This window comes from Malaclemys terrapin, chromosome 3, assembly GCF_027887155.1.
Source record: "Malaclemys terrapin pileata isolate rMalTer1 chromosome 3, rMalTer1.hap1, whole genome shotgun sequence".
Taxonomy (NCBI): Eukaryota; Metazoa; Chordata; order Testudines; family Emydidae; genus Malaclemys; species Malaclemys terrapin.
In genome coordinates, this window is record NC_071507.1 from 87,370,595 (window position 1) to 87,395,793 (window position 25,199).

Consider the following 25,199-nt stretch of genomic DNA (forward strand, 5'->3'; position numbering starts at 1 on the left):
AGCTCAGTCTATCTTCAAAGTTGGACTTCTGCTACAGAACTAAAAATTTTATTGACGCTAATGTTAAAATTAGATAATACATAGGTTAAGGAAGAGACTGTCTATACATCTGGGTGTATCCGAAAGTAAAAAGGTTTGTTTAAAAGTCATACAATACATATAGTACATAATCAGCAATAACCCAAATTTAGATTAATAAACGTAAAGATATGTTTAGGTATTAGTATCCAAATATATGGGTACATCACTCATGAAAAGTTATACAGAGTTAGTTGTGGAAAGCAAATATAGCAATGAGTGAAGATTGTCCCTCGGTATTTGAGAAGTTAGGATAGGTTGTCCCTTAGAAAATACAATCAGGGAAGTTGACTGATTCCACATTCTCTCAACACTCGCTCGTTACTGGGGTCCAGACTGGTAGCCTGCAACTCTGCAAGCTTCTGATTGCTTAATGCTTCAAGCCTACAACTCTGTATGATTGTCGTTTTCATATAATCGCATGTTTTATTTGTATATATAATATCATTAACAGAAATGAGTCATGAGAAAACACTGAAGCAAAACAGACATTCTGATGTTCAGTATTATAATTATATGAGTATTACACCCACTGCAATTTTACTTTATTTGTACAAACCTAAATTAATCTATGAATCTACCGTTTTACATAACCACAATTTGAATATGTAACTAAAACTGTGTAATGTGGAATGCATTAACAAACAGTTTTTAAAATAGAAAATGACTTAAAATGGGACTAACTAATTTTTCCTAGGGCAGTTTAAAAATATAAATATTTATATATATATATTTATATATATATATATATATATATATATATATATATATATATATATATATAATTTTTTTAACCCGGTAAAAGCCACCTTTAGTAAATTAGTAAATACCATGCCATCCACAGTTAGGGTGACCAGATAGAAAGTGTGAAAAATCGGGACAAGGGATGGGGGGGTAATATGCACCTATATAAGAAAAAGCACCAAATATCAGGACTGCCCCTATAAAATTAGGGCATCTGGTCACCCTATCTGTGGTTACCTGATGAGAAGTAACCTTGAACATAAAGATCTTAATTTTCAAGATGTAAACTAAGAATAAAATACACAAATTGATAATACCTCATTTTTGGTCTGCTGTTCAAAACCAATCAGCAGGACACGTTAGCTAAGGCAGTTGCGATAGTTATGTCTATTGGAAAAAGTGAAAAACCATGCTACATGTAACACAGGAGGATAGAAATCAACAGCTATCAAAAGGTAAGCACAGCCACCAAGGAGAAAACGTTATTTTAAATATTTTAAAATGATACTACCTACAATACAATCAGATGAAAAAAAGTTAAAATAAGAGATGCTGTTAAACATGTTTGCATTAGGGCTGTCAAGCAATTACAAAAATCACAATTAATCACACTGTTAATAGAATACCATTTATTTAAATATTTTTGGATGTTTTCTACATTTTCAAATATATTGATTGCAATTACAACACAGAATACAAAGTGTACAGTGCTCATTTTATATTTATGTTTGATTACAAATATTTGCACTGTAAAAAAATAGTATATTTTAATTCACCTAATACAAGTACTATAGTGCAATCTCATCATCATGAAAGTTCAACTTAATTCTACATTTGTATGTACAAAAAAATAACTGCATTCAAAAATAAAACAAACTATGTAAAACGTTAGCGCCCACAAGTCCACTCAAGCAACAGAGGGTCCCGTGGCACCTTTGAGACTAACAGAAGTCTAGGGAGCATAAGCTTTCGTGGGTAAGAACCTCACTTCGGACTTGCATCTGAAGAAGTGAGGTTCTTACCCACGAAAGCTTATGCTCCCTATACTTCTGTTAGTCTCAAAAGTGCCACAGGACCCTCTATTGCTTTTTACAGATTCAGACTAACACGGCTACCCCTCTGATATTCAAGTCCACTCAGTCCTCCTTCAACCAATCGATCAGACAAACAAGTTGGGTTACAATTTGCAGGAGATAATGTTTCTTGTTTACAATGTCACCTGAAAGTAAAAACAAGCGTTCTCATGGCACTGTTGTAGCCAGGGCCACAAGATATTTACGTGCCAGATGCACTAAAGATTCATATGTTCCTTCATGCTTCAACCACCATTCCAGAGGACATGCGTCCATGCTGATGACAGTTTCTGCTCAATAATGATCCAAAGCAGAGCAGACCGATGCATGTTCATTTTCAGCATCATGAGTCAGATGCCACCAGCAAAAGTTGATTTTCTTTATTGGTGGTTCAGGTTCTGTAGTTTCCATATCTGAGTGTTGCTCTTAAGACTTCTGAAAGCATGCTCCACACCTCGTCCCGCTCAGATTTTGGACAGCACTTCAGATTCTTAAACCTTGGGTTGAGTGCTGTAGCTATTGTTAGAAATCTCACATTGGTACCTTCTTTGCATTTTGTCAAGTTTGCTGTGAAAGTGTTCATAAAATGAACATGTGCTGGGTCATCATCCGAGACTGCTATAACATGAAATATATGGCAGAATGCAGGTAAAACAGAACAGATATAAAATTCTCTCCCAAAGGAGTTCAGTCACAAATGTAATTAACACATTCGTTTAACGAGCATCATCAGCATGGAAGCATGTCCTCTGGAATGGTGGCCGAAGAACGAAGGGGCGTATGAATGTTTAGCATATCTGACACGTAAATACCTTGCAACGTCAGCTACAGAAGTGCCATGCGAATGCCTGTTCTCACTTTCAGGTGACATTGTAAACAAGCAGCGGGCAGCATTATCTCCTGCAAATTTTAACCAAACTTGTTTGTCTGAGCAATTGGCTGAAGTAGGATAGAGTAGACTTGTAGGCTCTAAAGTTTTACATTATTTTATTTTTGAATGCAGTTATTTTTTGTACACAATTCTACATTTGTAAGTTCAACTTTCATGATAAAGAGATTGCACTACAGTACTTGTATTAGGTGAACTGAAAAATACTACCTTGTTTTTTTACAGTGCAAATATTTGTAATAAAAAATAAATATAAAGCGAGCACTGTACACTTGTATTCTGTGTTGTAATTGCAATCAATATATTTGAAAATGTAGAAAACATCCACAAATCTTTAATAATTTTCAATTGGTACTCCATTGTTTAACCGTGCGATTAATCATGATTAATTTTTTTTAATTGTGATTAATTTTTTTCAGTTAATTGCACGAGTTAACTGCAATTGACATCCCTAGTTTGCATTACAGTCATATCATAAAAATAACCAGACTATATCTACTATCAGTTGTATTCCACTTTTTGAATTTCACAATCAACTTATTTAGCTGTTGCCACATTGCATAAATTAGTGTTGGACCCCAAACTCTTATCACGTCTCTTCTGCAAGGCATATTCCTTATTAAAAAGACTGCAATAGTTGGTGACTTTACTAAATTCAGAGTAACTGCACCCCAGCCAGCTACCAATCTCTCCTGTGATCTCTCTTCTAGTCACACTTCATCTGGCCACATGACTAGGGAGAAAATGGCTGAATGGGAGGAAGAAGTGCTATTGTTTTGGTTGATTTTTATTTGAATCTCCTCTCTTCTTGTGTTTTTAAATGCATATCAAGGAGCATTAAGAAAAAAACAAATTTTGTAACACACAAGCAACCTTTGACGTAGAATTTGTGTACAGCCAAAAACTACATAAATTTAGACTGAACACTAGACTTCTGCTCCAAACATGACTTGTTATTTATACCCTACCACATACTATTTCCATTTTATTTTATTCTACTTACCAGCCTGTGTTGAGTTATAATAAAAAGCTATTACTACAGGGGATTATCAAAGGTATAGCTCTAGTATTGATTTGCTGGATAAGTAGTTTCAAAAGTATTGCATAGTTTTGGAAAATGCTTCATATACAACCCAGGATAAATAACTGGACATCTGTTTTACAGTTACTTCATTAATAGACTACATTCTTTGCTTAATTAGATTATGTTAAACTTCAGTCAGTAGTGCTGGATATTTGAGATGCTTGTTCCTCTGATAGGATATTGTTAGCAACTTTTTCTTGACATGAGTGAGAAAATGACATTCCTTGTCACATTGTAATTAACTGGTTTTCCACTGCAATGCAGCATGGAAAGCTGATTTCAGCTCAACTTTATTGAAAACAATAGCTGGTATATGCAAGCTGCAGTTCCGATTATTTCACAGCTCATTGCTTTTAACAACTGGTGCACCAAGTTTCCAGGACTATTTGATGAAATTAACAACTAGATAAGATAATGCACTGTCAGTATTTATTTCTTGTCTTTTTAATGTTATCTGCAATTACAGCTCTCAGACCAAAGCATGACAAGGGGACTACTGTTATGTCAAATACTGTCAAAACTGAAGCAAAACATGGATTATTTTAAGAACAAGTGATCAGTGACACACAAGGTTCCATCAGAGGACAGGTATGATCCTTTGTAGTGAAAAAACTCAATTTACTAGGTTTACATCACTACATCCCCCTTGTTCTCAATATAAGTTAGCCAGGTGTATATTTTGCTCTGACCACACGGTTTGAAACCAACCATAGATTTTGAGTGGGGCACTATAAAGAAAAAGCACCATTCAGAATGGAAGTTTGACTCTTCATTTGGTCTTACCTATCCTAAATTCAAGATGTACCCCAAATGGCACCAGTGAAGAAAAACTAAAACTAAAAGGGCCACTAACATTATTTTTAAAGTTGACTTCAGAAGAGTAGAATCTGATTTATTTAAATTCCTTTAGAATTGTTAAGGTTTTCCTTCTCTTCTGTTTAGAAGTCATCTTTCCAGCACAGGTGAAACATACTGGCCAAATAAGGAAGAACAGTGAAACTGACAAAACGATAACTTTTATATTAGAATTTTCTTCACTAACTTTTCAGTTACAGCAATTGTATGTGTAACAAATACAGTAGGTACAAAGTCTTCAAATGGGATTTTCAAGTTAACAATGTAACTATAATAACAACTCAAGTTAGCATCTAATATCAACACAGATAGGATTTAGTAGCCAAATCAAACTTATACGTCAGTAATTTCAATATTTGCATGGTCAATTAACATATACAAAATTACAATTTTACTGTTGATAGTAGTACTGTCAGCTGGTAGACTATCCTGAACTAACAATTGAGGTAAGCACTTTTATTCTAAGTTTTACAAAGACAGTTTAAAATGTCTATACTCTAAACATTGCACCGCAACCCCCTTCAGACAACAAAGTTATTACATGATCCAAAGGAGGAGAGGCAGAGCGCCTAAGACCCGCCACCCCGGGTGGGAAAGAGGGGGTTGGAGCCCAAGCCCTACCGCCCTGGGTGGGGGTGGAGCTCAGGCTTCAGCTTCAGCCATGAGTCCCAGCAAGTCTAATGTTTGACAAACCCAGTTTGAGAAATGCTGCTCTAAACAGCAATAGTGTTCTCTTGTTTTACTGGGAGATGTTCCTCTTAAAGTACAAGACAGCCTCTTTTGGAAACATCACATATGAGCTGCCAGAAGTAGAATCAAACTGAGTTAGTGTCTTTTTAATTATTTAAAACAAATGTTAAATACAAATCACCCAAACGAACAAAACATTTAATTGTGGGTGCTTCAAATGTAATAAATAAGTTAAAATTTTTAAACATGATTGAGTACAGTCGTTTTAGGAGTCTCCTTTCAATGTTACCCAAATTAAAGGATATTTACATCTTAAAACAATGGATAATTTGCATATACATGCTGGAAAGAGGGATCAGTAACCAGTGTTCAGCCTATTAAATATAATTGCTTTCCTAAGTTAAGCAACAAATTAAAAGAAAATTAAACCTGTCACTAACACTAACAGATTTGGCAGGTCCTATCAGCCAAGTGAAGTTTGAGAGAACAATATTTCAATCTTAACAGATATTCAAGCCCCATGTACTTTAACATCTGCAGCCTGATCCCACAACTAGGGGTGGCCAGCCTGAGCCTCAGAAGGAGCAAGAATTTACCAAGTAATACATCAGCAGCCCCACTACCACCACCACCCCCAGCACCTCCTGCCCGCCTGCCGATCAGCACCTCCCCCTCCCTCCTGCCCGCCACAATCAGCTGTTTCAGTGTACAGGAGGCTCTGGGAGGGAGGGGGGAGGAGCAAGGGTGCAGCAAGCTCAGGGGAGGGGGCGGGAAAGGGCAGAGGTCTTGGGGAAGGGATGGAGTGGGGGCAGGGCCTGGGGTTGAGCAGTGGAAAGTTGGCACCTGTAGCTCCAGCCCGAGAGTCCGCAACTATGCAAGGAGCCGCATTTTAAACTTCTGAAGAGCCACATGCTCCAGAGCCACTGGTTGGTCACCCCGCCAAAACCCTTACTCATGATATCTATGGGAGTGTTCCCACAGAATCAAAACAGTATTGCCATGATGTTCTTGGGCACATTCTACTACTGCAATTGTAATACTACCAAACCACACAATGTAGTGTACATTTACACATCTATCCTCAGTCATTTTCACTAATAAAACTGAAAAGGGTTTTAAAGTTTCTAGTATGAATAGTGAGGCAATGCACACCACACGGGTGTGATTTAACTGCATTTTCATGTAGTCTGTAGACCCTGCTGGTATGCACTAAACATTCCTTATTGAGCTTTATTATCATCAGTGATACCACAATGTCAAGGATGATTTCTTTCACAGATTTTATTTTTCATGGGTCCTTTGGTGACGGAGGAGGCCGATCCTTGAGCCACAGGCTCATTGGCAGACATTGCAGGTGGTGATGGAACACAGGGTTGGGCAACAATTGCTGCATGACAGTTGTCTTTCCTTTCTTTCCCAGCATTTTTCTGCTACCACAGCCAGGTGATTTTCCTCAAATGTGGACATTTCCTCTCTGACAATTTTTTGCCAGTTATCCCTAGACTGCTGTCCATCCCCCAGTATGTGGTGTCAAAGCCACAACTCTTGATGTTTATCTTGAGGGTGTCTTTAAAGCATTTAAAAAAAAAAAAAAAAGAGGCCAAAAGAGGAGCTTCAACATAGAACTGATTCAAGCAGCACTACAGTAAAGTGCACCAGCAGGGTCTACATGGACCAATTAATACACAACACATTAGTGCGCATTACCTCACCCTGTAGATTAGCTCAAAGAGGCAATCTTGACAGACTTATAATGATGCCTCCTCCAGGTGCAGAGAATACTGCCCGAAGAGATTGTTTCACTTCTGAGATCATGGTTTCATGTGATAGTGTGGAAGGCTAAACACAAAACTCTGAGTAAAGAACTTTTGCCACAGACATTCTTTATGCTACATTTTGTGCACACCTACTTACAGAGCCTGACTGACAATAACTGATGATACCAGAGCATACAAAAAAAGCAAATCAAACAGGTGTTAGTTTTAGCCTTAATAAAAATGGGCAAATGAGAGAAAATGGAAGAACAAAACTGTAGATGAAATTGCTCACCAACAAATTAAGTCAATACATTTAAAGGATTGTTAAATTTAAGTTAACACAAAAATTGTATTTCGTGAAGTTAGATTGTACTAAGCTTAAGGTCAATAGAAATATTTTCATGATTTCTGTAGTCTGAAGAAAACCTTTGTGAAATAAACAGCATAAATGGTGAACAGGGAAATGGCTTTATAAAATTGTTTTAATAAGCAAAAGTTTATACAATACAGGTAATAATTTTAAAAAATAATTCACATTTTAACCCAAATGCATTCCTTTAATCGAAAAATAAAAGCTATATACTAGAAACATGTTATTTGACAGTAAACCTTTAAAAGGTAAACTCTTTTATACTTTCTTCATGTGACTTTCATATTAAGACACCTGGAAAAAAGCAGTGTTGGTCCTGCTGTAATTTAATTGTCACCTTTAGACTTCTCTTAATGCTACTTTATGGCTTGTTTGAAAGTTTTTAGGAAGGTGGAAGTATAATCTGACTTATTAAATTCCAACTATTAAGTTTAAAAGCTAGTTTGCTATTTTAAGCAAACAGTTTTTGAAAGACTGATATCATTTCTGAAAAGGAATATATTCCAGTGCAAAATGCTGAACACTTAATTTTAGGAGGCCAGTTTTTAACTTTACACTCACGTCTTTTATGCAAAAACTGGACTGTGTTTTGCTTATTTAAATCTAAATTTACTGGCTTTGCTATGAAGATAGTTAACTATTTGTAAGAAACCTGTAACACTATTTCAAAATCAGTGAGTGTTTTCTGCAGTAATTTATATAGTACATAATGCATTTCTTTTGAAAGTAAATACATTTTTTTTAGTCTTTCTACCATATTTATGGTACAATCCCACTCAAATTAATACGTGCACAATATTTGCCTTTATATTTGCAGCATTAAGAAGCCAATTAGCTTCAGGGCTTGGAAATTATCCAAGTTTCATTAGTAGTCATAGTCATTCCTTCTTCAAAATCCCAAGCTTTTTACAATGACATTAAACTGTCCTCCATCTACAGTATCTCCACTATGTAACATATATAAGCTACTGGTTAGTAGTTATACTATTAATTAGAAAAAAAAAAAAAAAAAAAAAGAGTTTAAGCTTTATTAATAGAAACAAGAGATCCTCTGTAAGCTTTATCAGTAAATGAATATCATATTAACTGCATATTATATTTCTATATGTACTTAATATCAAGGAATATCATGGTAAAAATTTTGAAAAGAAAAATTGTTTTCCATAGATCTGTCCTTCTGACGCAATTAAACAAATCTAACCCCCAGCATAGATAGCTCTAAGTTGATGGGAGAATTCTCCCATCGACCTAGCTACTACCACTTGGAGAGGTGGATTACCTACAGGACAGGAGAAGCCCTCCCATCAATGTAGGTAGCACCTTCAGAGGGGAGGTCTGCACTATCATTTAAGTCAATATAACTTACATCACTCAGGGGCGTGACAAAGCCTCTTCCCCACAAAGCAAGTTTTGTGTTGTCCACACCTGTGCTACGTCGGCGGGAGACACTCTCCTGTTCACCTCAGCAAGAAGCAGAAGCTGTGTCGAGTAATAACGACGGGAGAGTGCTCTCCCATCAGCGTAGCGTGTCCTCACCAGACATGCTACAGCGGTGCAGCTGCACCAATGTAGCACTGTAGCACAGACTTGTCCTGTAGCACTACAGCAGCTCAGTTGCTACAGTTCAGCTGTGCCACTGCAGCATTTTAAGAGTAGACAAGCCCTGGGGAAGCCCAAGTGTACAGAACTGATTGCACACTCAATTTATAAATTTGTTAACACCTTATAATGGTCTAAGACACTGAGTAAGGAATACAGGTGGCTCACAACCTTAAATGTAAACATTGGAAATTATTTGAGAGAAATATACTCATGTTTTCTGTACAAAGTAAATTAGACATCAACAGCAAAAAAGTACATTTAATATTCACTAAATAAAATGGATAAACATCTGCACATGGCAAAAACAAGGAACCTCATAATCTACTTCTGTTAAAGCTTCCTTCTCCATATCTTCTTGTGCAATGCTTGGAGAAGCAACAGGCAATTTTATATCTAGACTAATCTCCTTTAGTTCATAACTATTTCTTTATTTTCTGTGCACTTAGTGTTTTACCCGTATATACTCAATCATAAGCCGGTACGTTTATAAGCCAACAACCCCCAAGATAGATAAGTAAAAATGGAAAATTTTTATGACCCATTCATAAGCTGACCCTATAATTCAGGGGTCAGCAAACTTTGGCTCCCAGGCCACCAGGATAAGCCGCTGGCAGGCAGAAATGGTTTGTTTACCTCGAGCATCCACAGGCATGGAGGTAAACCTAAGTAAACAAAGTGTCTCGGCGCGCCAGCTGCTTATCCTAATTAGCTGGGACAGCAACTGGTGGGGAAATTTTTTTGGGGGGAGGGGAGAAGCTGGGGGTCAGGGGAGTAACCCCTGTGACCACTCCTCCCCCCCACACACAACCCCACCCCTAGCCCAGGATCCCCACACTCTCCCCATCCCATCCCTTCCCACCTTATCTGGGGAGGATGTCTCTGGCCTGGCTGGAGCTGCTCTGTGAGGCCGGGCGGCACGGCCACAGCGTGTTCCAGTGGGCTGGGCAGCACGGCCAGGCGGCCACAGCCTGCTCTGGGGGGCAGACCCCAGCAGCAGAGCTGCAGCTGCTTTGGAGGCTGGGGGGGAGAGAGGTGTGGCCAGAAGCCGAGACACTCTGGCCCCGCCTCTTCCCTTCTGGTTCTGCTGGCTGTGCTACCTCTCCTTGCTCCCTCTGTTGGGGGGAGGGGCTGTGTCCCACCTCTCCCTCTCTATACCCATTCATAAGCTGACCCCCTTCTCTGGTGCTTCCCTTTTTTACTAAAAAAAGTCGGCTTATGAACGAGTATTTTTTATTATATATATATATAAAAATACATAAATACCAAATAACTGGAACTCAAAGATATAAGAAGTTAAACATGAGAAAATTAATTTGAAGCATAAACTAAAATAATCTTGCTTCCAAATCACTATCTGCACAAGAAATCCATTGGCCTGTAACATTTCTGAAAATAATCATGACATTTAACTGAACTTCAGGTATCTGCCTCAGGAATGTAGCAACTCCGAGTCCTAAATATATATGGTGTTTAAAAATCCTTTTCCATATTGTATGATTCGGTTGTCCATTTGCCAGACTAAGCTACAGAAGTCGCTAAAATTCTTGAAGTATAAAAGGACATGTTTTCTACTCAGCCAAGCACAGGATTGCAGCTCCTCCTCACTTAATTACCCTGCACATAGCTAAATATCAGCTGCCATCCCTCAAGACTGTGGCCTTAACAGTGGGCTGTAGTGGCTATCTACTGCAGCACCCACTTTCATCCAATTAATCATCGTCAGCCTTCTTGCTGACACTCTTCAGGGCTGCCTGGTTGATAAATTGCTCTGTTATTCACCCTATGTTAATCTGAGGCTGACGCAAGTGTACCTTTCTGACTGAAGACACTTAGCAATATTAAAACTCTGAACTATCAAGTAGCCTCAATGTGCATTAAACCTCCCATTTGGAACCAACAAGTTTCCTCATGAATAGTTATGAATAAAACAGTTAGTAAATCAATAGGCACTAGCTTTATGTACCCCATTATCTATATAGCTGATGCACTGTCCTTTGGTTCCCTAGGAACTACACCTGAATTATGAGTGACTGGAAAAACTGCAATACCTATGGAATTTAATCTAAATTAACCCTTTATCACTGCAAATTGTTTCACTTTAGGCTTGATTAGTTAGAACACACAGGTAACAGCTTCTGTATAGAGACTGTCAGATGTTTTACTTCATAAATTCTGTATTTTTTTTAAATGAATAGCCCTACTGGAAACAAGGCAGTGTCCCATTTTTATATTTCTACCAAGATGGTTTTGATTCTGGATTAAACAAATGTAAATATTTCAATTAACATTCTTTTCAATTCACTCTCCAAAAATGATTTATGCCTCAGTGGCTGGACACAAAAACAAGCCTTTCCGTGAAGAGGGAAAAGAGCAAAATATTGCATTAAGCTTCATGAGACTTATTTGCTTAAGAGTAACAATTCCCCTCCCCACCCCCTTTTTATACTATTATTACTGTCACTTGTCTATGGTCTTTCTCCAAAACACTACCACGTGATAACTGACCATTGTAACAATTGCATGTGTGAAAGAAAAAACACTCACAAGTAATCTAGCCTTCTCTCTAGGACAAAACTGGCCTTAAGATATTTATTTGCAAATTCAACGGTCTTCCAAATCAGACTACAGTAACTCCTCACTTAAAGTCGTCCCAGTTAACATTGTTTCGTTGCTGATCAATTAGGGAACATGCTCATTTAAAGTTGTGCAATGCTGCTTTGTCCACTGCTTGCAGGAAGAGCAGCGCAGTGGAGCTAGCTGGTGGGTGGTTGGAATCAGGGTGGACCGACAGCCCCCGTATTAGCTCTCCCTAAGTTCCCTGTGCAGCAGCTGTCCAGCAGGCTAGCAATTGCAGCTGTCCCTCCCCACACTGCCATGTGCTGCTCCTGCCCTCTGCCTTGGAGCTGCTCCCCGAGACTCCTGCTTGCTGGGGGGGGGGGGGAGAGGGAGAAGAGAGGAAGAAGGGGACTAATGTCAGGGTGTCTCCCTCCCCCCACACCCCGCTTACCCCATCTTCCATAGAACAGGGGGACACACGACAGAGGGAGCTTCCAGGCAGCAGCAGCTGCAGCCCGGTCTCAACTTGCTGATCTAATTAACAAGGCTGTGTACATCTGACCCCACTCTTCATACTTAAAGGGGAAATGCGTACCTCTCTCTCTCACACACACACACACACACACAGGGTGTGTGTGTCTGCCTCTGTCTGCCCTCCCTCCTTTCCTGCTGCTTTGTACAGTAGAGTGAGAGAGTTAACCCTCGAGGGCTCAGCCAATTGCTAGTTCATCATTTAGCAGTAAGGCATTCCCTGGAAATATCCCACCCTCTGACTCCTCCACCTCAACCAATCTTCACAATCATCATCGTGTACCAGTATTAAATGGTTTGTTTAAAACTTATACTCTGTGTGTGTGTATAAGTGTCTTTTGTCTGGTGAAAAAAAGTTCCCTGGAACTTAAACCCCTCATTTACATCAATTCTTATGAGGAAATTGGATTTGCTTAACATCGTTTCGCTTAAAGTCGCATTTTTCAGGAACATAACTACAACCTTAAGTGAGGAGTTACTGTATATCCTTAAATTATATAATTCATTTCACTAACTTTCATAATGGGGCCAAAACAATTTAATTAGATTTGACAGAGCTGGATAAATTCAGGAGTGCAATTGTATGACAGGATTGCTTGTTATGATGGTTGGGCTCAAGACAACAGCCTCGGGGCTCACTTGCGGTTTATGTCTTACCCTGAAGCATGAACTTTAGGAATGTTTCAGACAGCCACCAGGAGGGGTCAGAAAGGGATTTCTCCCCTTACTGTATTCTGCGAGGATTTTAGCATCATCTCCTTCCCCTGAAGGATCAGGGACAGCCACAGCTGGAGATAGGACATGGAGCAAGGTGGTCAGGGCTCTGAGTTGGCACTGAGCATTCTCTCTCTCAGGTGCTTGGCTGACTGGTTCTTGCTCAAGGTCTAACTGATTGCCATATGTGGAATCAGGAAGGAATTTTTCCCTCCGCAGGGAGTGTGTGCGTGGGGTCACTTGCCAAGATTATCTGGGGGTCTCTGACTTAATCCTTTCCCTCAGATTGCAGGGGCTTCAAGCACTGGTGCATGTCGATCCCTCCTATTCTGTGCCTGTGGCACCTAACAGTCTAGCCTCCCAAGGGCTGTAATACCTGTGGTCTCATTTTGGTTGTTGGGTTTAGGGCACACGTGTTGGTGACCTGTGATATACAGATCATGAGACTAGTGGTCCCTTTTGGCCTTAAAATTTATGACTATGAATGTAATCTGTGCCCATGTTTTACTTAATTTACATAGCACCTATTATATAGTTCTTCAAATGCCACTTTGACAATCAAGTCCGTTCACATCAGCAGTTAGATGAGGAGATTAATAGAATCCTTCCTAAAAGTCATGCAAATAGGTATATTCACAAATAGGGTAGGATTTAAAAAAAAAAAAAAAAAAAAAATCACAAGCAACTGACATTGGCTCTCTCTTCACTGCAAGAAAGGTGAGACGAAGTCAACACTATGTCCCTCACCCAGGCACAAACTCACCTAGCTACATCATGGTGAAAACTGTCTATGCCTTCTCTCCACTATGATTTTACAGTGAGATGGCTAATACACATTACCTTGTTGTAAGAACACCCTTTTTATGTCAAAGACGTACCCTTGAGAACAAAAATCCCACTGATTTTCAATGGGACTAGTGCTCTTAAAGTCACTTAGGATCTTCTGCAAATCCTTTCCTAAATACCTATTTATTCAGACCAGATTCAGATTAACTGAAACTGTTATAAGCTACTGACAAGAGAATTCTCCAAGTACAGTATTTAGAAATTTTGTTTTAGTTGTTTTGTAGATGCTTCACAGGGCATATGTAAAGTAAGTTCTATGAAGCAACTCATGCTTGTCCCCACTAACACTTAAAAATAAACTGAAGTAAACTGAATTTGGGGAACTTAGTGAGAAACTAGCATTGGACAATACAGGGACAGAGGGAACTTTGTACAAGTTTTTTCCATGCATCTAAACCAAACGAACCTGAAGTACAGCACCCCAATTACTACAAGTTTAGACTTCCTCCATGCCTGTATTCAGGAATTGTGCAGTGACTTTTGAAGATTTAAAGGCAATTAGATTAAGACAACTTAATTAACCCATAATTTACACAAGTACTAAACAAGCTGCCACCACTTAAAGAGTTGACCACCATCAAATACAAGCACTACATAACGAAGCTAATTGCCTTTTTTTAGTATTGATTTTATCCTGATCTGCCAACCAAAAATTTGATATTAAACAAAATATAATGTGCCACTGGCATCTCCTTTGGAGAAACCCCTCACACTCCCTTTCTCAGATACTAGACCATACACCTCTACCTCGATATAGCGCTGTCCTTGGGAGCCAAAAAAATCTTACCGCGTTATAGGTGAAACCGCATTATATTGAACTTGCTTTGATCCACCGGAGTGCGCAGCACCCCCTTTCCCCTTGGAGCACTGCTTTACCACGTTGTATCCGAATTCATGTTATATCGAGGTAGCGGTGTACTTTAACTGCTGTACTTTAATAAGAGAACACATGGCTGGGGGAGAGGGGAGTAAAGTTTCCAGAAAGCAAAAGGTAGGTGGCTCTCCAAGATAATGTGTTTAATACAGACTGAAGAACTAAGAGAAAGAGATACAGTTTCAGAAGTGGAGAGGTTTAAACAATGAAGTTTCCAGCAAAGTTTAACACTGGATGCTAGCGGGCCTATGAGATGGGATTGTCCATTTGAAACTAGACTGAGACAAACAAACAAAAATATACTATTAGCACTATCTGACATCTGTTAGCAGTCTCAGATGCAAAGAACCCAACACACATGAGGACTAGAGACAAACCTCTTAGCCCAGAGAAGATCCACCCAGAACAGGGATGAAATAGGTGAGAATCTTCCACCACCTCTGTTCACATATTATCTGTTCAGTTGACAAATGAGAAACGTAAGTCTCTGGAGTTCTCCGTGTAGTACCTATACAGAAATAACTCTACTTGAACTTTTCTTTAAAAATATTACTACAAGTGCTCATTAAAATGGTTTTATACTGCTATACTGATAAGCCCACCTGAACGTAAACTGTGCAGTAAAGTTTTCTTAATTGATTTTCCTCAGAAGTTTCCTGAATATGTTTGTGTTTTTAAAATGAAAATTAAGGATTGCACTTCCTAGAATGGAATAATAAAATCACAAGGTGTCATAGTTCCTAGGATATGCCATCTTAAAAGTACAGAAACCTACCCTAATTCATTAGAATAGAATAAAATATCCTCAACATTCAATCACTGTTTCTATTTCCACACAGGGGGATGAGATTTTCAAATGGACCTAAGTTGAGAGCATAAATCTCATTGGCTTTCAACAGGATTTGCGCTCCTATAACCCCCTACTATGCACTAAAAATCCCACCCTACAAGACTTAATGGAGAGATTTACTCACACAAAGAAGTTGTTTAGTGCTTACTGCAAACTTGTTGCACAAAGTTATAAAAAGCACCTATTCTATCTCCCCTTTGCTGCATAAATTTTTCCCAGTAACTGTAGTGAAAATGAATCACATTTGTCACTAGCAGTCTGAAAAAACGAGTAAGTCAAGACAAGGATAAAAATGTATGCCAAAAACAAATAAGTACTAGAAAATATTTACAATCAGTACTTTTACACTGTCAGTAGACTTAAAATTGGCATTTTGTTACCTCCTTCAAACATAGACACTACCAGCTGTTAAGGAATTATGGACTATCGAAAGCAGGAACTTCAAGTTCTAAACCCACATGACAAATGTTATCTACAGTAATTTGACAGTTCAGATACACATAAAAAATATAGCGTACTTAAGACCATTGATAACATTATAGCAGAACACTAGCTCTGCTGTAGTTAAGGTTGAGCATCACTTTCTGTTTAAGGTTTACTTTGCTTGTTTAATTATAATTATATTGGAAAAACTTCACTATTAAAAATTACCAGTAACTTTTCATTTCTATCAAAGATCATCCATAAAGAAGTTTAGTATACTCAAAACAACCCAGGGCAAGCAGCAAAGATGTCAGTCACTCATTTTAGAAATAATGGTTTAAGTCAAGCCATTCACAACAAAATAAACAAAATCCCTTGACTGCCAGCAAACAAGAATCCATTCTGAAGATTAATCATAGCTCCAGTCTGCTTACCAATAAAAGCCTCTCCTACTACAGAGAAATTTAGAATATCCAATGGACAATTGAGTTAACCTGAATTTGATTTCATGAAGCCAATTTTACTGCTTCAACTAGTTCTTAGTATTAGAATATGGTTTCTTTTTAAACTAAAAAACTTCAAAATGCAAAGAATATTTTGGTATATGCAGTTCTGAACAAAATCCATGTGGCAAAATGCACAAGTCTTAATCAGAAGCTTCTGAATTATGTTTCAATAAAGGCAAAGGTCAGTGAGTGGGGGCATTTCATTTATTCTACACTCCTCTTGGTAAAGAAGCTTTTCCCCCTTCATCAGAGAAGCAGAGTAAAACCCATCAGTTTCTACAGCCATATTTCCATCAGCTTGAGTTGTCAGGATGGCCCAATAGTCAGTTAGCTAACCACAGGTCATCTCTTCTGTCAGCCATACATGAGATCAGCAGATAACTATACATCTAATTAACAACAATTTTTATAATAATCGATTGTCAAATAAACAGAGTACTTTAAGATTAGGAAGACTAAAAGACAAAACTCAAAGTGTTTGTTTTCTAGTGGTCTCCATAATTAAAATGCTATTTTAAATAGATCTCATTCCTGTTTTATAGTTCTCATTTTAAAGTGTGTTCTCTTCCAGAGATAAAGCTTTTCTTTAACAAAGATCGGTAACCGGAAAAGTATATTTGTCAAAAAAATTGTTAGCGAAATAGAAATGAACAATTTCGCATCCCACCTTCCCCTGCTAATACACATACTATCTAGGGGACAGTCACTGATTTTTAAAGCCTTAGCTTTGGAAACTTGACCTTTGGATTTTCTACCCTTCTATGTCAGCGCATCACTTTTTGTAGTTACTGTATTCTTAACAGCTGCCAATGTCTAAGTAATTTGGATGAGGGGGGGGAAGAACCTCTTTAGAAACACTTCTGTTGATTAATATTTTATAGTATTTTTTCCATTCACTAGTTATGAAAACAGTAACTACATTGCTTAATCTGATATGTTCTTGGCCAATCACTCCTTACCTGAAGTGACAGCTATTTATATATATCACAACTAATTATTGTGCATGACTTCAGAGAAGGAATATGCAGCCAGGAGAATACGAACTCTAAAGTAACAAGTATCTTGTATAAACACAATCATAAAGGAAAGTAAAAAAAATATTTAGCAGAACAATGGCCTTACCCACGTTTTAAAGAAAAAGGAAGGGGAAAAATAGATTCAACAGAAGTGTTTCTAAATTTTTTTTTCTGAAACAACCTAGGTGTTGACAGCTCTTTAAAAATATAATTATGAAAAGTGATGTACTGATACTAATCAGTTGAAAATGCAAAGGTCAAGTTTTCAAAGCTAAAGTGACCCTATTACAGAAAATAATTCTAGTAAGCAGAAAATGTTAAGTATGTAAAATGCAGATCTCTAAACCAAGAGTGCATTCTATACTGGCTGAATAAAGGCTAAGCCATTTTTTAGAGAACTTAAAATAATTTTCTGTTAGCATACCCTTTAAATGGTATATCATGAACATGGTCTAAAATACCTTTTATTTGAAAAAAGGGATTTTCTGTTCTGCTTATGTTTATAAGGGATAGTCATTTTTTCCGCTGATAAAGGAACATACACAATTTGCTGTCAAATGCTTAAACAAAAACAGGGGGGGGAAAACCTGTTCCATTAACTGTTTTAGTCTTCTGCATAATCTTACATATAAAATTTTTAGAAAGTGATTTTCTAGTTGACTACGTCCCTTCAAACAATGCAAAAAATATGCAATCACTGGTAAAAATAGTTTGTCAGAAAAGGGGAGGGGGGGAATCATGTTTGTGAGGGAGTTTTAAACTCTATACTTCTTTGAGAAACAAGTAATGTTTTAACTTGTAGTCCACAAATAATTCAGGAGACTGTGCGTGAATAAAACTTTCTTATTATGCAGTCCAATGTGGCTTTTGTTTTGAAAAGTATTCTAACAGATTTCGAAAGGGAACACCACCCCATATTACAACTACAGACTTGAGAGACAGATTCTGGAGCTCTACAATCTTGTCTGTTACTATATGCCATTTTATAAAGTGGAAATTTCCTATAAAGAGAATCTTCGCGTTTGCCCCATGCTTTTACATATAGTTGCGGTACCAAGTGAAAAGACTCAACAGTAAAGTTGGTACTATTAATATCTACACAGAAAACATTAGTCTTTTATTGTGTACGCTCTTAATGGTACAACATTTACCCTCTTAAATGTATTTTAAAGTTAATTTGAAGAAAATTCTGACAAGACATGTAATATTTTAGGCCTTGATCCTCCAAAGGCCTGTGCTTAACTTTGCCTATGCAAGTATTCTCATTTAAATCAATTGAGCTACTCATGTACAAAGTTAACTGAATTATCCCAAAGTAAAGTATTTATGGACTTGGTACCCAATCCCGCAAACCTTAGTCATGCAAGCAGCCTGGCTGAAGACAACTGGATTATTCTCATAAAAACTATGATTTGGCCCTTCATAGTTCCACAACTTTCATATGCACTTTTTTAGAGCCAGTGTACTGGCTAATTGACAGCAACATATAAGTAATGTAAGCCTCCTTGAGTCTGGATGCATTTATAGTTTAATTTGTTGTAACTACTGTTACTCAGGTTGATGCAGCATGTTTTACATTTGTCTGAAACTAATCCTATTCATTTCCAAAAGTAGGCAAAAATAAAAAATCCCATCTCCCAATTCATCATTTCCTTTAGGAAGTGTGTGTGTGTACACGTTTTTGATTGGGTTTATCTATAGTAATTCCCTCACTCCTAAAAAGAGCAATTTAACAGTGTGAAGTGAAAGACTTTTGGGTATAAACAAAGAGCTGTAATTCTTCATAGGAGTCCACATGAATATCCTCAGAAAGTCAAAGACCGGATACCCTTAGTGATGCGTACTACCAAAGAGTATCAGAATCTTGCCATCTGTAGCATCAGCAATTCAAAGATATTCTTAAACAATAAGCTAAATTCCTCTAAAAGTCAGTATTACTGCCACATATAAAAAACATTTTCATGTCCATGGTTGAATATTCTCACTATCTAATGTGATTATACTCATTGACGGAATGTCTGTATTTTAGAACTACCGTCTGTTAAGATCAGAGTACACTTTTTACTTTTTCTAAAACAGTAAAAAAATGTTAGTTAACAACTATAGTTTAATAAACCTAATGTTTTTTAGTTTGCAGAAAATCTCAACTAAATAACTTCCATTTATTTTAAAATCTCAGTCTATATTTAGAGTTCTGAAACCTTTATTTCTAGGTAACAAAGTCCAAGAAATGAGATAACTTATTTGTTAAGTGAAAAAGATCATATTATAAAAAGGGGAAAGCAAAAAATTGAGTTACCAAAATTCATAATATAGGTTAAATTAAACAAAATGTTTAAGTATTTTAGAAACTAAAATCAAATGCAAAAAAATCAAGTCCCATTTGATGGTGCAAACAATTACAGGAAATACAGCCCATTTGACATTCAGGAAAACCCCCCCTCTTCCAACAGGTTTGCACTAGTCTGATAAAAACAATCCAACTTCCTACTTATTATGATGTTCATTTTAAACATCCCTTGTTAATCTACCAAAGAATTATTTTACACATGAGTTAAAAAGGCTACAACTTGAAAAATACTTGTAAGCTAAGCAGAAAGCCAATCTTCGAGTTTTACAGTGAAGTTGATGTTTTTGTTTTTTGAAGTCCACGTTCATACCCACCACTATAACCTTTAAGCGGACATTAAACTGCAAAAAAGCTACGTCAGTGGTCTTCAATCAGAATTCAGCACAAGGTATCAATATCTTCAAATATCAACCTTTAGAGAAATGTACAGAAAATGAAAATATGTTTTGGATAACAAAGTTCAGAGTAGAATGGGCTGTTTTATAAGTCATTTAATTAGTTATATGTTCTAACAACTAAAGAGTAAAAAGAGTAACAAAAACCCGAGACAATAATCATATAGCAGAATAGCTGGTTCAATTTCTGCTTCTGATTTAACACTGGAACTACAAGATAACATGCACTCCATTTGTTGTCTTTAGATAAGGCCATGTGTAAAATATTCTCATAAGAAAACTTCTATAATCTAGAATAAGTAGAGAAAATTAATTTTACTTAAAAAAATTTTTAATCAAGGTTATTTTAAGTGCTTGTGTTACTACAAGTAGGATGGTAAAGAATAAAAATAAAAGACTCGGCTGCTAATCCTTTGGAAATATGTCTCCAAAAGCATAAATAATAGAATCTTTACAAAAGGTAACCTGTTTTGTGGAAGCTTTATTAAAAGAAAAAAAATAAACCCACACCTAGAACAGAAACTACCACTACTATTAAAATAGAAATGTGATCTATTAAAAAGTGAACCAAATATATTTCTGCTAATGATGAAAAATAAACTAACTCCCTTTTTTCTTCACTTTTCTATGCCTGCTGCCTTCCTAAAAACTAATTAATATTTGGTATTATTTTGAGAGTTACTACTAAGGAACCTTAAAATTACTGTAATTATATACAAAACCTCTAAGTGCTCTAAATAAAATCTTGGGTGTCCTAAAAAGCTAGACAACAAATTAAGGTAAATCTAATGTCGTATCTGGTTCAAAATATTTAACTTGCTCTTTTTGTTGCCAGAGCGCACACAGTTTTGCAGAATTTTTTCCTAGTCCATTGTGATGTGTGTGTAAAAAGTTGGCTAAACTTTTCTACGATGCATGCTTTTTTATGAAAGACCTCAAACTAACACTGCATATAAGCTCATAATTAATTAAATACAGAGATATATATTTAAGCATATCTTCAAATGTAATTCTTGATTGTCTTCTAGTAAAGCTGCTAATTTTAGTATTAAGGTTAGTAAAGATCTTACAAATCTGTCCTCATCTTTCTCACAAAAAGAAATAAATGGCGCCCCTTAGTGTTCACATTTTTAAATCTTCAGATAATTCACTAGATTTGCAAGCAACTTTTTTTTTTTTTTTTGGGGACATTCCAGAAAGTTTTCTGCCCCCACAATTCTTCCATGCAAACAACAACGAAAGCAGGAAGCCTTAAAGAAGAAGTAGAATGCTTCCTGGGCTATTCAGAAACAAAAAATGAACAGTTAGGAAAAAAAGGTGAAAACAGCTTGAACATTCAGTAACATTTTTAAACTTCCACCACAGTCCTCATATCCATTATTTTGGATTTAGAAAACTTTGATAAAAACAGATTTCCAGGGCTTCCGGGATTCAACCACCTTCAAAAGATGCAGTGACCTCATGTATTCTTCTATTTCAACATCCTTTTGACACCAGCGATGTTTCTCTCTTTTGTTCTCATGACCAAACTTTTAGTAGGGCTCCCCCCCTCCCCGCCAAACCAGATCATATAACCCTGAAAGACTTCAGGAATTTAAAATCCATCACCAGGCCTCTGTGAAGTTCATTTATGTTTAAATGGGTCTTCATCATCCAGTTTCTTCTTGATTTTACATCCCTTGCTTTTCAATCGTTCTGAAGAATATTTTCACAGTGACCATAACTATATGTTCTAAATGGTTTTCCTTTTGATGACCACCTTCATTCACTGAAGATTTATAAAATCAATCCTCCAAAACACATGAATAAAAACTTCAAGGAAATACTGTTTACTAGAGTCCAGTTGTATCAATTCTTGTTTTTCACCTGTCATTTCCTTCAAAAGGGTAAATTTTTTCTAGGTATGTTATTTTCTGCTGCAATATGGTCACATTCTCATTTTTACATATGGTCTTTGAATTTTTTGTCCTATCAAATATATAAACAGTTTTCTCCCTTGGGGTCAACCGCTTGACAAAGTTTTCTTTCAAATAAGAAGGATTTGACTGCAGACAGAAATCCTTCCCAATAAGATCTCAAAATCCCATAGTTTGTGTTAAAACTCCCCAGAATCAAAGCTGAAACTCTTTCAATGGCTTTCATTTCCACACAGATTAAAACTAACTCCTGTAATTATATTAAACAGATTTCCGTATATCCCCACCAAACTGAATGGCTGTACATTCAGTTGAGTACTATTGTTTGTGCACTTGCAATGAAAAAACCGGCACCCCAAACATACAAGGAACCTTAAAAAAAAAAAAACCTCTTAATACAAGGAGACCACAATAAAACAGATACAAAAAGGAGAAAGGCAGTGGACGTGTGCGGTTTCAAACAGTTGGCATTATTTTAAAATGAGACCACTGATTTGTAAACACTTTCCGTGAAAATGAATTATTAACGGAGAACGAATGTGGCCCTGAATAAGCGGCCTCTCTGCACCCTTTGCAAGCAGGAGTTGGGTGCGGGGCTCAGAGAAGACGGCGCCCTGGCTGGAGGCAGCAGCGGACATTTGGCAGCAGAAGAGAATTTATTTCGTAATTCTTTTCAGCAACTATAGTCACACGTAGGAATCTTTTCGTTAGCGTCTTTAAAATATGACAACTGGGATAAGAATTTGCTCCCTTCGCGCACACTGGGAATTTTTTAATTATTACTTTGTGACCAGTTTGGGGTGGGGTAACGCGGGGGCCCATGCCAGAGCACGGAAGGGAGCGCAGCCATTCCGGTGTTAGTCGTTCAAGTTCAAGCAGTTTCCAGAACAGCCAAATCCCGACACCAAACACCCTTCCCTTGCTCCAGGCCCACAAAATGAGTCTATTAACTCTCCCATAAAACACGCCACACAAGACCCTTCTCTCCTTCCAATACTTTCCAGCGTGATCCAGTAGCCACACAGCTTGCAACCGACCCTCCCGTCCCCCCACTTCCCCCCAAACCACATTCCTCAGCGCCTTTCCCCTTCCTGTTCGCTCCCTCTCCTCCATAAGGTGGTGGTTCCCCTTCCCCCCGTTTAACAGACGATGGGCAGAGAACCGGGGGAGGGGAGAACCACACAAGGCGAGACCCCCCCCCCAATCTCTGCTGTTACAGGCAGAAACTGGGGGAGCCCTTTGTTTCGTGGATTGACATGGGAGGCTGAGACCGAGTCTAGAGACACCCGTGAGGAGAAGGAGCCGGGGAAGAGCCCACCCGCGGCTCTCGGGGCAGGAATGGAGGACGGAGAAGGATCCAGGGAGCAGCGCGGAGGCCCGGGGAGGGGGGGAGTGTTTTACCTTCGTCCAGCAACCTCTCGAGGTGGTTGAAGATCCCGCAGAAGTTGGGGAGGCTGCTCATCAGCTTCTTGTCGTTCATCAGCTGCATCAGGTAATCGGGGCTCGGCTTCGGCTTCTCCTTGGTTTCCATTTCCCCAACCATATTCCAATCGCGCAGAGCCCGCGAGCGCCCGCCGCGCAGCCCAACCACGGCACGGGGCGCCCGGCCGGATCCGGGCGGGGAGGGGGGGCTCCCCGAGGAGGAAGAAGATTCAATCAGCAACAAACCAACCCGCCACCGCCGGGTCCCGGGTGCAGAAAAGAGGAAACTCGGTCTCCCCCCGTTCCCCGGCTCCCTGCGCCCCCGGCCGGCCGGCGCAGTCCTCCAGGTCCCCCCTCCTCCCGCGCGCACACGCTAAGCCCGGCGCCTCTCCGCTGCACTGCCCCTGCCTGCTCTCCGCGGCGGGGGAGGGGGCCGGGCAGCCGCTGCTGCTGCTGTTGCTTCCCGAGGAGCTGCCGCCGCCGCCGGTTGTTTTCTCCCGGCCGCTACTGGTGTCTCTGCCGCCGCGCTGCGCCCGGTGTCCTCACCACCTCCCTCCCGCTGCCTGTGGCTGGTGAGTCTCAGCCCCGCCGCCGCCTCCTCACTTCTCCTCAGTTCGCTCCGGAGTTCGCCTTAGTCCAGGCTGCGCTGGTAGCGGCGGCGGCGGCGGCAGGGGAGGGGGCAGGACACGCGGGGGGAGGGGAAGGGACACGCCGGGGGGAGGGAGCAGGGGCGGGGCGGCCGTTAGTCAGGGAACAGCGGCGGCGCCACTTGGCGGAGCCAACCCGCGCCTCACTCCCACTCTCGGGACTTAGTGGGGCGGGGGGCGCAGCTCCCCAGGGAAGCGCTGACGGGAATAAGGAGAGGCGGAGCCAGGAGGCCGCTCCGCGCCTCTCTTCCCCTCTCCACACACACGTGAAGAGCTACGTGCGGCGCACGCGGAGAGGCTCGCGCTATTCCCCCTGCGCGCGGCCCCGGCTCGCCTCGTAAAGGCACGCATGAAAAACTCTTCAAAACAACAAACTCCTGTTACTTCATTCCGCGAGGGGGCGGGGCTGAGTCACGTGCTGCGGGGGAAAGCCCCGACGCTGCGCATGCGCGACCGTGAGCCTCACATTCCGTTTCGAGGGTGTCGTCGCCTTGGCGCCGCCTCCTGTGGAGGAATGGGGAGGGGACGCGGTGCGCGAGGAGTAACGGCCAACGTTTGCAGCGGCAGCGATGAGGGGGACGGAAACGCCGCTGCCGGAGGCGGTGCGGGGTGGATGGGAGGCTCCGCCGCCTCCGATAGCCACGGACGGGAAGAGGGAAACGCCTCGTGGTAGCGGCCTTCAGGCGACCCCGCCCCCTGCACTCACACACCGCGGCGCCCAGTCGTCCAGGGGCGCGGAGCCGGCGGGCTTGTGTAGCCTGCGCTCAGCAGCGTGACGGGCGCTGGGTGCCAGCGGCTTAGGGGAGTGACAGGCGGGGGTAGTTTACCGCCCCGCGGCCTGGAGCGGCGCAGCCCGCACGGCTCTTTAGGCGTATCAGCCCTGGCGATGTCTGGGCCGCGCAGCCCCGCGATGCTGCTGGGTGCATGGCCGTGTGCGGCCCGCCGCACCAAAGGCCCCGGCCGAGGCGTTTCTCATTGAAGAGGCAGCCGTGAATCGCGAGGGACAGCGGG

General features: G+C 39.8%; 1 protein-coding gene across 11 annotated transcripts in view; it reads right to left on the reverse strand.

The window, feature by feature from the left end:
- QKI (QKI, KH domain containing RNA binding) overlaps positions 1-23,897 on the reverse strand; it is a 299,731-nt gene extending 275,834 nt beyond the window's left edge. For 8 of the 11 annotated variants that reach the window (XR_008444233.1, XR_008444234.1, XM_054021328.1 and 5 more), the window contains exon 1: positions 23,521-23,758. Coding sequence is in view for 9 of the 11 variants with exons in the window: in XM_054021328.1 (XP_053877303.1) it covers positions 23,521-23,662 (142 nt within the window). In the remaining 2 variants the exon portion in view is untranslated. Of the gene's footprint in view, positions 1-23,520 lie in introns of all 11 variants that reach the window. The other 3 variants (XM_054021335.1, XM_054021336.1, XM_054021334.1) reach the window with 1 other exon arrangement.
- Between the last annotated feature and the right edge of the window lie 1,302 nt (positions 23,898-25,199).